General features: G+C 44.2%; 1 protein-coding gene across 4 annotated transcripts in view; it reads left to right on the top strand.

Moving 5' to 3' along the window:
* LOC115406436 (single-stranded DNA-binding protein 3) overlaps positions 1–15,433 on the top strand; it is a 39,517-nt gene that overhangs the window by 20,212 nt on the left and 3,872 nt on the right. For 2 of the 4 annotated variants that reach the window (XM_030116486.1, XM_030116488.1), the window contains exons 5-17: positions 4,513–4,602; positions 8,917–9,000; positions 10,246–10,305; positions 10,394–10,460; positions 11,344–11,408; positions 11,785–11,846; positions 12,217–12,262; positions 13,513–13,548; positions 13,628–13,682; positions 13,935–14,005; positions 14,356–14,434; positions 14,529–14,557; positions 14,693–14,794. In XM_030116486.1, coding sequence (XP_029972346.1) covers positions 4,513–4,602; positions 8,917–9,000; positions 10,246–10,305; positions 10,394–10,460; positions 11,344–11,408; positions 11,785–11,846; positions 12,217–12,262; positions 13,513–13,548; positions 13,628–13,682; positions 13,935–14,005; positions 14,356–14,434; positions 14,529–14,557; positions 14,693–14,794 — 846 coding nt within the window. The remainder of the gene's footprint in view (positions 1–4,512; positions 4,603–8,916; positions 9,001–10,245; positions 10,306–10,393; positions 10,461–11,343; positions 11,409–11,784; positions 11,847–12,216; positions 12,263–13,512; positions 13,549–13,627; positions 13,683–13,934; positions 14,006–14,355; positions 14,435–14,528; positions 14,558–14,692; positions 14,795–15,433) is intronic. The other 2 variants (XM_030116487.1, XM_030116490.1) reach the window with 2 other exon arrangements.

Raw genomic sequence — 15,433 nt, 5'->3', positions numbered from 1 at the left:
AAATCAGGGAAACTGGGATTATAATGCCACGCGATTTCCTCCCACAGTCCAGAAACATGCATGCGAGGTTATATTTTTAACCTAAATTTCGCCCAAGTCTGAACGTGCATGTGTGTGTGTGTGAGACTGTCTGTCTGGGTGTGTTTGCCCTGTGATGGACTGGTGACCTGTCCAGGGTGTATCCTGCCCTCGCCCATATTAAGCTGGGATTGGCTCCAGCACCCTGCCATCCTGCACAGGATTAAGGGGTAGCTATAGAAGATGGATGGATGGATGGATGGACGGACGGATGGGATTAAAATGAAACTCTAGCGATCAGACAGCTCTGTGTGACTTTTATGTAGCAGAGAAATGTTTAACATGAGAGAAAGAAGTGACATGAAACTCTGAAAACCCGGTAATTTGGTAAAATGTAGATCATCATGAAGCTGACTAATAAACTTGATTGAAATCAAAACGTATCACTGTCTCATCCAACCCAGTTCAAGAAACATTATTGTTTTGACTTTTTTAAGCTTTGCTTCAGATAACTATTATTTTTTTGGCAAGCAAAACAAAACATTATGGCTGTACAGGCAGCTATATTCTTTTATAATAAACCACCCTATGGATCCTTTGATATGGTACTTATGATGTTGTGAGAAATGCTTGAAGTCGCAGTTCTGCATCAGGATCACTGTAAGCAGCATTCCAGTCCACGTACAGTTTTATTGATAGCCAGGTAACGTGAAAAACCGACCCAGTGTGATTTTTGTGCAGACTTGGCATTAAGACGCCTCGACACAGTGTTTGTGCAGCGCTGCCGAGGAAAGCCATTGAAATATAGTTTACCAGTTTAAATAGTGTAAATATTCCCAGGCATGTGAAAATGTGTCCCGTGGGTTTTGTTGAACTTTCAGCCGGCTTCAATGAAAGCAGCATATTCTTCTCTTTCCTGCTGCATGTCAGGCATTAAAGCTCCTCCAGTGCGTGTTGCCACTCGCTGCTTCTCTTTCTCACTCTTTCATTTACAGACTTCCCATACCTTATGCCTGAAAATGAATAATTCAGCTCAACTACAACAAAACTTACATATCCATTATGCCTGCTAATTAGTGCAGCACTAATGTTTGCTGTGGATTGCTGTGGTTTTGACAGTTTTTTCCCCTCGCCTATAGGTACATACTTGTTGTTCCTCTATGTGCACAATCTCTGCATTAGCAGCTGTTTACCTGTACGAATGTCAACAATGCAAATTCTTGCAAATTTACTTTCCTGGTAAATCAAGTTATTCCCATTCAAGAACGTCTTCTGCTCTTTCTTTCTTTCTTTCTTTCTTTTCTTTTTTTTTAAGATTTTCTGACAGACTTCTACTTCCGAGTGAGGATTTGAATTAAAAAGGTAGATAGAGACAGTGCTGTGTGTGCAAGTACAAAAACTAAAAAGGCACCGTTGGATCCTTTTGTATTTCCCCAGGCCAGTTGGTTTTAATAAAGTCCGACTGCATACTAAATCTACCTTCCTCTTTGCTGGTGGCAACTGCGCTCAGTCTGCGTGTTTTCAGTTTGCATTCATTTGCAATCAGCAAATTGGAGAACGTCTGAGCAGATAAATTGTCATTAATAGTCCATAACAATAATGTGACCAAGTGATTGATAGTGAACAGAAAATCTGCCTTTCTCTCACGTTCGGCGTTACATTTCGCTCTTTGTTCCCCCCACCACCTCATCTTTTTATTTTTTTTTTCTGCTCTGTCTCACTCTTGTATCTTCTAACTCACTCTCTCCAGCTCACTCTTTCCTGCATCTTCTTATTCTCTCTCTCTCTCTCTCTCTCTCTCTCTCTCTCTCTCTCTCTGCGCTCCTGGAGCGGGGGATGCCAGGGGGACAGAGTGCAGATAGGACCTGTCTCCATAGCAACAGCTTCTGCAAGCTGCTGACACCCTACTGGGGGGTGGGGGGGTGGAAGGGTGGGGGTGGGGGGTGGGGGGGGGACTGAGGGGAGGAGAGGTTGTGATGGGGAGGAATAGTACAGGGGCTGGGGCACACGGAAGGTGTGTGTGTGTGTGTGTATATGTGTGCTTTTGTGTGTATTTAAGTGTGCATCAGTGCCAGCAAAAAGGAATGTGTGTGAGTGTGTGAGCGTGTGTGTTTGACGGGTCACGAATAAGAGAAAAGATGGAGAGAAAAGTGCACAAAAGAAGGGAGAGAGGATGGAGAAGGAGAGAAAGCGGCTGCCGACCCTGCTTCTTCCCCAGGGACTCAGTGGCCTGCTCATGTTCACTAGCAGAATTAGCATAAAGATGGGGGGAGGTGTGGGTGTGTGTGTGTGTGTGTGTGTGTGTGTTTATGTGTGTGCGCTTGTTTCAGTTTTTCTGTGTGTGGGTCTCAGATAGGAGAAGGAGGGAAAAGGGCAGCGAGTGTATTTGTGCATTTGTGTACACGCGTGTAATTGGTAGTATGCGTTGTTCTCCGGGCATACAGTATGTGTCACATGGGTGTAGTGCGTTCGCTAGGTGTGTGCGCTGGTGGATCGGTGGACGTGCGTGAATGTGTAGCTGTGCGTTTGTGAGAGCGACTCCGTCCCCTGGGTCTTAAACCCCCTCCCTGTTCTGTCCTGTAGCCTGCGGTTCTCCCCTGTCTGCCGTTCTGTACTGAAGGGCTGCACTTTATGAGGCTGTGATGCAACTCTTTGTGTGACTGTGTGTGTGCGCGCGTACGCGCGCGCGCGTGTGTGTGTGTGTGTGTGTGCTATTGCGGATTCGTGTGGTTGCGTGCATGTGTGTGTTTGTTCCGGCTAGCTTATGTAAGCACTCTGAACATGCATCTCCTTCTATGTGTGTTGACAAGACTACAGTTATATCATATTTAACTCCCGGGTTGAATCATTTCCCCCCCTTTTCTATTCTCTCTTTTTTTTTTTGCCCCCCCCCTCCATCATGTGTGACTGGCGTGAAGGGGGTGGGACAGTGCTGGTGTTAATATGGTAATATGATTAGCATTAGTGAAGCCGCTGCTCTTATCGCCTCTTCCGGATGATTGTTGCTTTTCAACATGTCTGCCGTCGCTCGTTTTATGTGTTGACAACTAAAATTATTAATATTGATTGTTATTGAGTAAAGGTGGCCGTTTCCAGTCCGCCTTAGTTTTTCTCTTGAGGGATGTGGAAGATATTAAAAGATCCACAGTGTGTGTTGTTTTTTTTTTTAATGTTTAGTTTGTGATGATTCTCTGACACAGCATTTTAATATTTTCAATATAGTTTGAAAAAGAAACATCAGTTGAAACGGACATGAGGAGAAATGCTTCTAAACTGGTATTTCTAAGATAAACCTAATATTTGTCTATTTTAGAGCATAACACAGCCTCTTTGCAGATGACTTGTTACTTTTATTATGTTCTATTAAAGTCATTTCTTTCAAGCAACTTAATTCCCGATTCTCTCAAACAAACGTAACGCCATGTAAATTATATCTTATTTAATTATAAAGGCAGTTCACTCATTTTTAATACACCCCTGGAAGTAATATTTTAGAATTAAACATGTATATTGTTTTTCTTGATAATTAAAAAAAAAAACTGTAGCCACAAATTGAAGTACATGACGAAAGCCAAAGTTGCTTCAAATCTGCAAGTGCTGAAACATCTTTTCATTGGCATATATGATAAATGTGATGTTACACACTTTGTATTTAACATGAGTTAGTTTTTTTTTTTTCAGTTTCTGTAAAGGTACTACAGAGTCAGGGTGGCACCGTTTGAAAAAAAAATCAAAACGAACCAAAAAAAGTAAACTTGCACGCACATTTCATATTCTGATGCCATAAACTGTTCCCCTCAGTGAATTAACTAACTGTGAGCTCTAATGTGTGCTGAACCTGCATCACTTCCAGAGCTGCTCCTGACTCAGTGCAGCCAAAGTCCAGACGAGGTGATCTTTTTTAAATAAATCGTTGTGATGTTGTTCTTCATACCGTTCAAGAATCAAACTTGAAGAACCGTCTTTAATCACTGTAGATGATTCAGATTAATCTACAGCAAGCCTGTGTTTGTTTTGTGGCTCTGTGTTGCGAGCCGTGTCTGCTGCACATATTTTTTTCTGTCACAACTTAGTGTTTGTGAGACTTGGAGAATATTTGTCCTCTGGAGCATTTGAATATTTTCAGTTTTTCTCCCTGAACCCGTCTTCTTCCCTCCTGCCCTCCTGTGCAGGCAGACAGGAGGTGGTTAATGCCCTTTTCCTCTCCTGTGTCTGAGCTGCGGGGATGAGGGAATGCTTTAAAGGTTGTGATAGAAAATACTTTAAATTAACAATTTAAACTTTAAATGGGGAGGGAGGCAGGGCGGGTGGGAGTGCGCTGTGATTTCAGGTGCAGATACTGCCCCCTGTAGCAATTTGCTGGTCAGTGCATCATCTAAATGGATATCGCTGTGGAGCAGTGACACACACACACACACACACACACACACACACACACAGAGTGAGATTCACCTATAAAGTATGACTGTTAATTGCTGTTGTTGTGTGTTCCAGAGCGCAGCGGCAGCGCCCAGCCCAGTGATGGGCAACATGCCCCCCAATGACGCCATGCCAGGGGGTCCCATGCCCCCGGGCTTCTTTCAGGTACGAACCTTCCTTCACTATCAGTGTCCATCTCCTCTAAGACCACTCTTTATCTTATCTCCGGCTCTCACTTATCAGCTTCTGACTCCTCAAATTAAAAAAAAAAAGTACTTTAGCCAACTCTTTGAAATCTTTATTCAGTGTTAGGTATTAGTGAGAAGTTCCACCAGGAACCAAAAGACACTTTTGATTTATCAATACAGTCGTCTTGGTGTGTTTTTTGTAGCGTTTTTAACTAATCTTTCACTTACTGTGCAGTAACTATTTATTCACATTAAACTGAACAATTTATCAAGTTTCTGTAGTGAATGAGAGCAGACCATATTGATTATTGCCAAATTATTTTTAAATGTCGTAGAAAACATACGTATGCACTTAATGTTACCTGTTCAAAATCTGCTGTCTCATTAGACAAGATCACATGTTTTTTTCTATATTTTGACTGAAGGCGATGATTAAAATATGCAGGGATCCCTTCAGTTAATGTATATCAGTGTAGAAGTACCTGACATAAAATGCCTTTCTCATGAATTACAGCTTTTTGAGATGCACCTCCGTATTTAATCCATTTCATGAGGCAAATATTGTTATATAATTTCTTATTTTTCAATTTGGGAGGGAAAAAAAAGTCCTACTAAAATATTACAAAACCAATATTCACTGATATAATATTGTCAGACTGTGAAGTTTGCTGGTTGTCAATATTATCTTTAAATATTTCCAATTAAGTCCTTCACTAAAAATCCATAATGGAGTTTAATCAGGTGACACCACAGTCGAGTTTCTAAATCTCCCACTTATTTCTTCCCCCCCCCCCCCCCTACATTTTTCTAAACACCCTTTATTCCACTCTTGATATTTACACCCACCAGAAAGCTCACACTGTTCATTCATCTGTGGCTCTGCTCTCTCGCTGGGCTGCTGTTCAACCGATTTGTGATTCAGCCATCCTGCATTCATCCTCCCCGCGCTCATCCATCTCCATCTCCGTCTGTCTCTGACCTGTCCCGGCTCTGTGAAGGGAAAGGTTTTAGTGTGGGAGATGGCTGTCTGAAGAGTGAAGAGAATGAGGCACACACTAATATACACACACACACACACACACACACGCACACACTCAGTTTCATATGAAAGCACATACAAGTATGCATGCGCGCACTCACAAACAACAACACACATCCTCCGTGAGGCAGTGGTGTGATGGACAGCGCTGGCATTTGGCAGGAGGCACGATAAGGTGGTGGAGAAGAGAGCGAGCGAAAGAGCGAGTGACACAGCGAGAGAGAGAGAGAGAGAGAGAGAGAGAGAGAGAGCGGGAGAGGAGGACAGGTGAGCGGAGGAAGAGGAGGAAAAGAGGGAAATGTGAAAGATCAGTGGCACTGGGATAGTGGCCCGGTGTTTGTTTCTGTGGCTACCTACCACCTCATTGTTTGCAGGCTGAGAGTGAGGATGATGATGATGATGATGAAGGTGGTGGTGGTGGTGGTGGTGGTGGAGGGGGAGACGAGCGAGAGTACGACTGTGAATAAGCAAGGGGAAGGGTGGGGGTAGAGAGGGTGACGAGAGACGCATGGAAGTGCTATTTTTAACGTTGGTGGGGGAGTGAGATTGGGCCGGGGTTTGTGTGTGTGTGTGTGTGTGTGTTTGTGTGTGTGTTGTGTTCTTATTGTAACAGAAAGCTCCGGCTGCTCGCTGCTAATGCTGCTCGTCGTTAAGGCCGCGCGCCGTTTGAAATGTTTTTGATACCAGCACTGTTATGAATGTCAGCTGTGACACCTCGACAATACCTTTTTCTGTTCTTTTTGCTGCATGGATGTGTTTATTATTTATTTATGCCTTCATTTATTTTAACAAACACCTTTTTTTTTTTTCTTCTTTCATGCAACAAAAGAGGCCACATGTTGAAATGTTAAGCGCGATATAAAGTCTGTCTGATCAAAGACTGGAGTGAAACGAGATTAGAGCTGCTGCAGCGCAGATGTGTTTCATTAGTGAGAGCTCTTTTGTTTTAATTAATGACTTGTTCTGTTTGTGAAATGTCGGATAACGGTGACAAATGCTCTTGATGACAGACCCTCAGCACAAGGTCAAATGTCTTGTTTGGTTTGTCCAACAGTTCAGAATCCGGAGGTATTTGGTTTGTTGTCTTATCACAAGAAAAAGCAGCAAAGGTTACTAATTTCTATTGAAAAGACACACAAAAAAAAGACTTGTTTATATATTGAATCATGAAACGATATTTCTTGTTTAATTTAATTTTTCAGATCGATGAAGGCCTCATATTTTGGGCTTCTGTAGCATTTTTTTTTAAAACTATTCTTCCATCGTATAATGTGTTTTCATATAACTGATTTAGCTATTGCACAGTTTTATAAGTAGCATAAAGAAACCGCTGGCGACAGTTTAGTCCAAACAGTTCGGGTGTAAACTTTAAAAAAACATATTTCGGATATCCTGAAAACTTTCACATTTATTTAGACTTTCAAAAAAAAAAAAACTTCGATCAGCTGTGGCAGTTCAGATCAATCCAAATCAGTTTAACGCCTTTATTGTCATTGTAAGCTGCGGAAGCGACCAAACTGAGAAAGCTGCTCCGTTAAAAATAGACAAGACCCACAGGACAATACAAACACGACATTAACTATAGTCGTTGATGCCGAACAAATAATCAAAAAGCCTGTCACTTCTCCAAACACTGGATTTCTGAAGCCTTTTAAAGTGTACGTTCTCATCAACTCGTCCTCACAGTTTGGATTTGATTTTAATGCAACATTCCGAGCAAGAAGCGTTCGCTGCAGTGTCTTGTTCTACACACAAACGTCGATTGTCCGCTGTCCTCAACAAACACGCATCCCAACTGGCAGTCGCTGTCCTCTTTGCAGTGTCATCCTTGCACTCATAGGCAGGCCCCGTTCTGGCCCGCGGGCCGTATGTTTGCGGCCCCGCTTGAGATGCTCAGCTACTTAATTGAGGACAGTAAATTGTCGGTGGGCGAGCTGGTGACGGCGCGTTAACCTCGTGATGAACTGGCGAAACGTCCGGGGCGTAGCTTTATTTACCCCCGGTGTCAGCGGGGATCAGCTCCTGCCCCCTCCAGCCCCGACTCGGATGGATTTTCTAAACATGCCGCTCACAAACTATCAGAGAACTGGCCGTTCAACCTGTCACGTGCAATAAGTGAATCGAGCTCTTTGCTGCGTTTTTATTCACTTTCTATTGATCCTCTCATTGGTTAAGTTCCTGACTTCATTTCTCCACTCAGATACTGAACCACATTGCCAAGAATGCACGGAGATTTGATAACCATTCTCACTCATGCAGTGTTTCCATTCTGATTCGAGGCTTCCTACCGGCTTGGGCTTCCCCTCGATAACACAGATGTTTTGTGTTTATTGAGACTTTCTGAGAAGAAAGTCAGTCGAGTTTTTTTGTTGTTCGAACCAAACCGGTGTTTTCAGTGGCCGGACTGTAAGTACATATGCTCCCAGACTCACTCAGGTAATCAGTGTGTGTCGTCTTGTGTCTGTGGACGTTTTGGAGAGACACACACGGAAAATTCAATTTGTAAACCGTCCGGCGTTTGTTTTCTTAAGGCCGCTGGAAAAGAAAGAAAGTAAAGCTTTTGAAGGCCCTGACAGCAGCGGAGTAGAGCGACGGCTGCGGCATTACTTATTTATCAGAGGTCATTAACCTCTTGTCTTGGGGTGAAACGTTAGCAATAATGTTGCTGGAGTAACAGAGAGATGACTTTTCACACTTTGTGCACAAGAACATGGATTTATTTTCTCAATAAACAGAGAGAGAGAAAAAAAAAGCAACAACTTCCAACCTTCACTAGTTTTTGTCAGGATCATCTTTCTGGTTTGAAGTGGCCTCTAGTGCCTGTCCTGCTGCGGCCTGTCCCGCCGCACCAAACCTTTGGCAATACTGCCCCCATGTGGTTGAGAGGAATCCCGGTCCCGGGCTCAGAGGGGCCTGAGGATCCCCTCCTGTGGTCGAGCCACACATGTTCAGACCTTCCCGAAACACGGCGGCGTCTGATCCTGACTCCTCTCGGCTTGTTTGGACTCACGCACAGTGAAGTCTCCCCTCAAGGCTTCTAATGCTGTTTCTTTCCCACAAAATGTCCACTTTCCTGCTTCTTTCCCTCCTCCTCAAATTAAACACCCCCCCCCCCCCCCCCCCCCACTGACTCCACCCCTCCCCTCCCCCATCGTCTGCTGCTCTATAATAACTTTGATTGGGTAATTCCTCCAGGTGTAAACCCACATTTTGCCCCCTTCCCCTCTCTGATATCGCTCTTCTTTCTTAAAGGCACCACCCGGCTCTCAGCAGTCCCCCCACGCACAGCCCCCCCCACACAACCCCAGCAACCCCATGATGGGACCCCATGGCCAGGTAAGACGCAAACACTTTATCTCAAAACACCCCTTTCTCTTTCATTCCCCTCTAAATCCCCCCCACCCCCCCTTACCCCCACACACGCTTTCTCTCTCCATTCACTACTCGCACACTCTCTCCTTCTCCTCCTCCGTCTTCTCCTACCCTTGAGCCTTGCGAGCTCCAGTTTTGTTCTGGCTGACTCCCGACAGATACCAGCCCCTCCAGTTGCCAGCTCCCTCTTTATGAAAGCCGAGCATCCAGAGGCAGCGGGGCCCGCTCCTCTTCAAGGCCTAGAATCGGCTGTCCCTGTGTGGGATGAATAATTCACTCCTTGCCCCTCCCCCGGAGCAGCTTGTGGGGGGTTGCACACTTATCTTCTCCTCCACTCTTGACACACACACACACACACACACACAAATGTGCACACATGCACACGCACACACACACACCTCTCCCTTCCCCCCAGCATACTTGTTCTAGCACCTTATAAATAAAACAGAGGACAGGCGCTATGAACACGTCACGTATACGTACAGAACACATGGGTCCGCCACTGTATTTACAACCTCCACACATACAGGGCTCGGCTTAGTCCAGCTGCCGACTTTAATTAAGCGTATTTATACGTCTCGGGCCTTTTAAAAACACTCCGCGTAACTGCGCATTTCAGCACTCGCCCAGAACAGTAGCTACAGACGCCACAGCGGAGGTAAAACTAGCCTTCGCCCATTAACTGCAGCAGCTCAGCTCTTCATTCTTGCGGTTTCTGGTTTCCTTCTTGTGCGCGAGAGAGTGTGGACACGCTTCCGCTAAGGTTTTGAGCGATGTTGTTGGCCTGAGGTGTCTCTAACTACGCCAGGCAGACCACAGGCCGAATCGGCTTACACCACAGCGCGAGCAGTGTGAGCAGGGAGCTGTGTGAGCGCTGCCTCCACACACACACACGCACACACTCACACACACACAAATCCATGCTTTGAGTGCATATTGCATGTATAAGAAGGCATTGTGAAAAACCATAAAACACTCTTGTGCAAGCGTTTGTTTTGTTTTGTTTTTGTTTTGTTTTTTTTTGGTTTCCAGCCAGGATTTTTGCTGAATTTGCAATTTTTCAGCTTCATTCCTCATTCTCCAACCGCAGTGTGTCCATCTCCGCGTCCTCAGTCCTGCCCACGTTTTAGTGCTTTTGGATTTATCAATAATAGAAATGTCTTCTTTCTTTGCCCTCCCCTCCCCTCCTTCCTCCGGTCCTCTCTGCAGCCCTTCATGTCACCGCGGTATCCAGGTGGACCGCGCCCCTCACTCCGAATGCCAAATCAGGTACTGAACTTTACATGATTTTTATGCATTGTCAACAACTTTTGCCAAGAGAATTCACGAGTCGTCTCTGCATTTGCTGTCCTTCCAGCCTCCTGGAGGAATCCCAGGATCTCAGCCTCTCCTGCCAAACAGTTTGGACCCAACAAGACCGCAAGGTAAACCTGTTGGGAATTTTTTGAATTTTTTGGGAATTTTGCTAAAATATGCACCATTTTCACAGAGCATACATCTATTTAACTCTATTTAATGTGACTTTTACATCTTGGAAACTTGCTTGAGCCTTTAGGCAACACTGCACAAGTTCTTGATAAACTCCTGAGCTGTGAGCAGCGCAGCACGTCCCGGTACGACGACTGGTTTTTAACATCTGCTGTAGATCACAGCAACTCCTGACCCCGTCCAAAGGCCGTTACCATGGACACCAGGAGATGAGAACCACCGTCGGACTTCTTTAATGTGCACACGTGACTTTACTCACTTCAGCACACAGATAGCTCCACAGTAATGGCGTCGATACATATGCTTTGATTGTAATTGTCTGTAGTGTTGATTTTTTTTAATACTTTTCATGTTTTTGACCGCGCCTGCCTTGTACGATCGATGTATTGGGCCTTTATCCTCGAATGACAAAGACGTGTCGATATAGACCTACAAATACCCTAATTACCACTTCTCAAGGATTTGCTGGTAAATCAGATGATAATATAAGCTCTAGACTCCCCCAAGCCCTTCTGTTGAGGTTTTTATTTATTTATTTTTTGCACAGATCCACCTTCTGTGAGTTTTTCCATTTTTTTCCGGCCACAGACTTGAACATGTGAGGGTGTGTCTGGCTCAGGAAGGGGTTCTGGGCTGATTTTAGCTGCAGATTGCATCCTCGGGAGCCAGAGGGTTACAACTAATAAGATTAGGATGAAGCATTGTCTGTGGCCTGTCTTAATTCCTGACTTTAGGAGATGAGACATATGTGGATTTAATGTGCTCCTGCGTGTTGCGTGCCTCGGCCGGTGTGTTACTCTGGGTTTCCTGCTCTTGCAGGACATCCTAACATGGGCGGACCGATGAGAATGAACCCCCCTCGAGGAATGGCCATGGGCCCACAGGTACGGCAGACCCGGAACACTGACCGCGGGATGACTGAGTGTCAAACAAATGAAGAGACTGTCCTTAAACGAGCCCCGATGTTAATGTCTCCGCGGCCGTCTCAAATGCTAAGATAGTGACTTTTCCCGAGATTTAGTTCATTTATTACTCTCACACCACGGGGATTGTTGTGTTTGCTGCTTATCTGAGGATGTCAGCCGCCGCCAGCGGAGTGATGTATGTGTCATAGCCATCGATTTATTGCGAGGAAGCGCGGCGCAAAACACTGAATCATCTCCAGACAACGAAATCCAGACAAACCGTTGTCTTTTTAAGAACCAGTAAATTTGCTTGTCATGTTTTGACAGTGTATATTTTTTACGGCTTGTCTGTCAGAATTATGGCGGGATGAGACCTCCTCCCAACTCCATGGGCGGTCCGATGCCAGGAATGAACATGTAAGTCCCCTGAGCTGCTTTTTTTCCGTCGCATTAACCGTCCCAGCTGAAGCTCACAGGTAGTTTTATTTACTGATGCTGACACTTCTTCTTTACAAATAAGCATCAGTCTTGTGGGTAAATGCATTTAATTGATATAGATACACCTGTTTCTTTCACTGCTAATGACGCTGGCTTACCTGTTTCTGCAGACCTCGTTGTTTCAAGTGAAATATAACAACAGCATTGTCTCAAAGCAGAGTTGTGTTCATGTTTTCCTGTATTTGTTGAGAGTTTTTCGTTAAGCCTCATATTCATGTCATTTGGTCGCCTTAATTTCTCCTTTTACGTTAGTTTCTTGTGTCGCTCACACGCTCGCTGTTTTCCTCAGGGGTCCCGGAGGAAGAGGGCCGTGGCCAGGACCTAACGCTAACTCTGTGAGTCACGCGGCCTCTGTGCCGTACACACACTCTGAACGCTGTACAGCGAAGATGCAAGACCGCAGCATATTTATTACATTAGCAAAGTGTATTATTCATGTATGAAATAGTCACTGAATGGAGGCGGAAAAGTCCTGGTCAGTGATTTTAATGACATAAACCGGACTGTTTTGTAGCCTTGAGCAACACCTTTCTGACTGCGGCTCCGCAGAAACACACTGTTCCTCAGCTTATAAAAAAAACACCAGATAAGATAAATGACATTGATCTATCTTACACCGGGAAACTCAAATGTCAGAGCTGCTCGAGAAGCGCAGACAGAAAAGAAGAGTGAATGACTGATGAACATTCTCCAAATAAAGTTAATGTGAAATGTCACAAACTAAATTTGACAAAACTATACTCCCCGGAACATTTACATTATAGACACCTTAGATGTCAGACTTTATAGCGAGATGGAAAGTGGATAAAAATTTTGAATCAGTTGAAAAAATGTTATTAGAGTTGAGCTTCTGATTTCGAAAGTACTGTTGTTTTAAAAATATACATGTAAAACAAAATTATACCCTTTTCTAAATACAGTCAAGGTGGTAGTTATCTTCTCAATGCATCATTAGTGGGCATGTGTTTCATTTTAGTTCTGTACCGTATACTTTCAAAGCACATTCCTCAGATACACAGTAAGATGTACAAAATTACAATAAAAAAGTAAATATTCAACAGGAGTTTTCTTGATTAAGAAAAATAAACTTACTGTGCCCAGAAACTGGAGATCAGGAGGTTTAATATTAATTGCAGTTGGAGGCGTAATAAGCAGTAACTTGTGATTTTCTGAGGAGATTACTCAGTGTACATTAAGATAAGACTGTTTATCCCACACAGAGAAGTTCAGTCATCACAGTAGCTCATTTCACAAAAATATACTGAAGTAAGAGACCCAAAGAGTGAAACATTATGAAACGCTATTAATATTTAGAAAAAGAATGTTAAACATTTACAATAAAACACTGTACGTTGTGTATATGTGTAAGTAATTATAAAGTAGAAGCACCTCTAAATGCGGCTTAGTTTCACTAAAGTGTTTCTATTTTATTACTGCCGCCCAAACTGACACATTTACATAGATGCTTATTTATAGTTTTATCAGATCTTTCACATCTCACTGCATGGTCTTGCTTCCAGTTTCTCTCCGTCATTTTCTTTCTTCTGACCATCAAATCGTCCTTGTGTCTCTGTTCCCGCCGCAGATAGCCTACTCCTCCTCATCTCCAGGAAACTACGTGGTGAGTTGAAACCACTCGTCGAGAAGCCGCTCTCTCGCCTGCGCGGAAGACTGAAACTTTTTCTCTGATTCTTCCGCAGGGTCCTCCGGGCGGAGGAGGTCCACCGGGAACTCCCATCATGCCCAGCCCAGGTGGTGCGTCACCTAACTATGTCCCCAACACTAACGCTCATGTCTCGCAGTCTGACTCATTCTTCCTCACTAAACAAGCATGAGCTCGTCCCCCCTCTCCACCGAGCAAGCTCCGTCACTTTCTCGTTCTCCGTGTCTGCGTCTTTATTTTCCTCCTTAAATCACAGCTTGAGAAAATCATTCGTCTGACTCATGGGTTTCCCGTCGCCTCTCTGACGTCCCCGGACTCATGTTTGTGCTTCGTTTGCTCCTCAGACTCGACTAACTCCAGTGAAAACATATATACGATGATGAACCCGATCGGACCGGGCGGCAACAGACCCAACGTGAGTCCCGGCTGACCCGGCTTCTCTCAAACACCCAGTGTGCTTCATTACTGACTGATCAGCGCTTTAAAATAATAGATGTTATTGTTGTAATGAATAAGGCGGGACATATTCTCCCCCCAAATTTTAATGTAGCTCAAGTTGTTCTTCTAAGCACATCACAGTATAATTCAGCATCATGTCGCTCAATGAGAATCGATTGGAAATGAACCAAGAAGAAATGAAATCATTTCAGAATCACATCAAGCTAAAGCAATCACATTTATATCAGAGAGTTAAAAAAAAAATGAAAGAAAAAAAACGATAACGCTGCAGTCCTCGTGACGATGTGTTCTGCGTCTTTTCACCAGTTCCCGATGGGGCCGGGGCCGGACGGGCCCATGGGGGCGATGGGCGCCATGGAGCCGCACCACATGAATGGATCACTAGGTGGGCTCAAACAAAGATGCCCGGTATAAGAGTAAATATATGTTCTTTTATTGTAGTTTGAAGTGAACTAAACAGAATGAATTTTCCTCTCCAGGGTCCGGGGACATGGACGGGTTGCCAAAGGTGAGTCAACACGATATTTTCAAAAGAACACCTGTTGTTGGCTTGAATGTTTTTCTAAGCAAAAAAAAAAAACAACTTTAAAACAGCATTGTCAAGTGGAAACTGTTCTTCAAGGTTGTCTCTTCCCCCTCCCAGAGCTCTCCTAATAACATGGGGGGCATGAACAACCCCCCGGGGACGCCGAGAGACGACGGCGAAATGGGCGGAAACTTCTTGAACCCATTCCAAAGCGAAAGTGTGAGTAGAGAGAGTGGTTGACATCTCACAGCCCCTTAACAAGTTATCCTTCACACCCTGACATAAACCAGTGGAAAAATGCAAGCAGAGGAGGGTCCGCCAGGTTTCTCAGTACCGATCCCGGCCTGTTGACCGCTGGTCTAAAAATACTGCACTGCTTCACCATGGAGGTGCTGCCGTTGCTCTCAGGCTGTATTTTGTTCTCCAGCTGCTACGAGACTCTTAAAACACGTACAGTAGCTTAAAAGCAGTCAAATATTATTGAAAGGAAGAGCAGAAATACACAGAATGTAACCAGGGAGATCGTGAGGATATGTTAAAACAGTGTAAAGAGACCCATATAGATAAAGAAGAGCTAATTAAAACAGAAGTGAGGAGAGACTCGATGAACCAGTGATTAAGGAGCACCAACACTTAGTAAATAACATGTTGAAGTTCTCTGTAATGCAACACAAAACTATTTCATTGTAATATAATTCAAGATGTTCCAACATCATCAAAGCCAATTGCAGATCTGCTACGATGCTCATGAGCATTACACATATTGCAACACAGAAAGGACCCAACAAAACCTGTCGTGATTTCCAGGTTTGATCTCACAACCCCAAATTTTATGCACCAGAGTAGCTTAATATACGC

The sequence above is a fragment of the Salarias fasciatus genome, chromosome 19, assembly GCF_902148845.1.
Source record: "Salarias fasciatus chromosome 19, fSalaFa1.1, whole genome shotgun sequence".
Taxonomy (NCBI): domain Eukaryota; kingdom Metazoa; phylum Chordata; class Actinopteri; order Blenniiformes; family Blenniidae; genus Salarias; species Salarias fasciatus.
The sequence above is the reverse complement of the archived record's forward strand: the minus strand, read 5'-3'. Positions and strand labels throughout refer to the sequence as shown.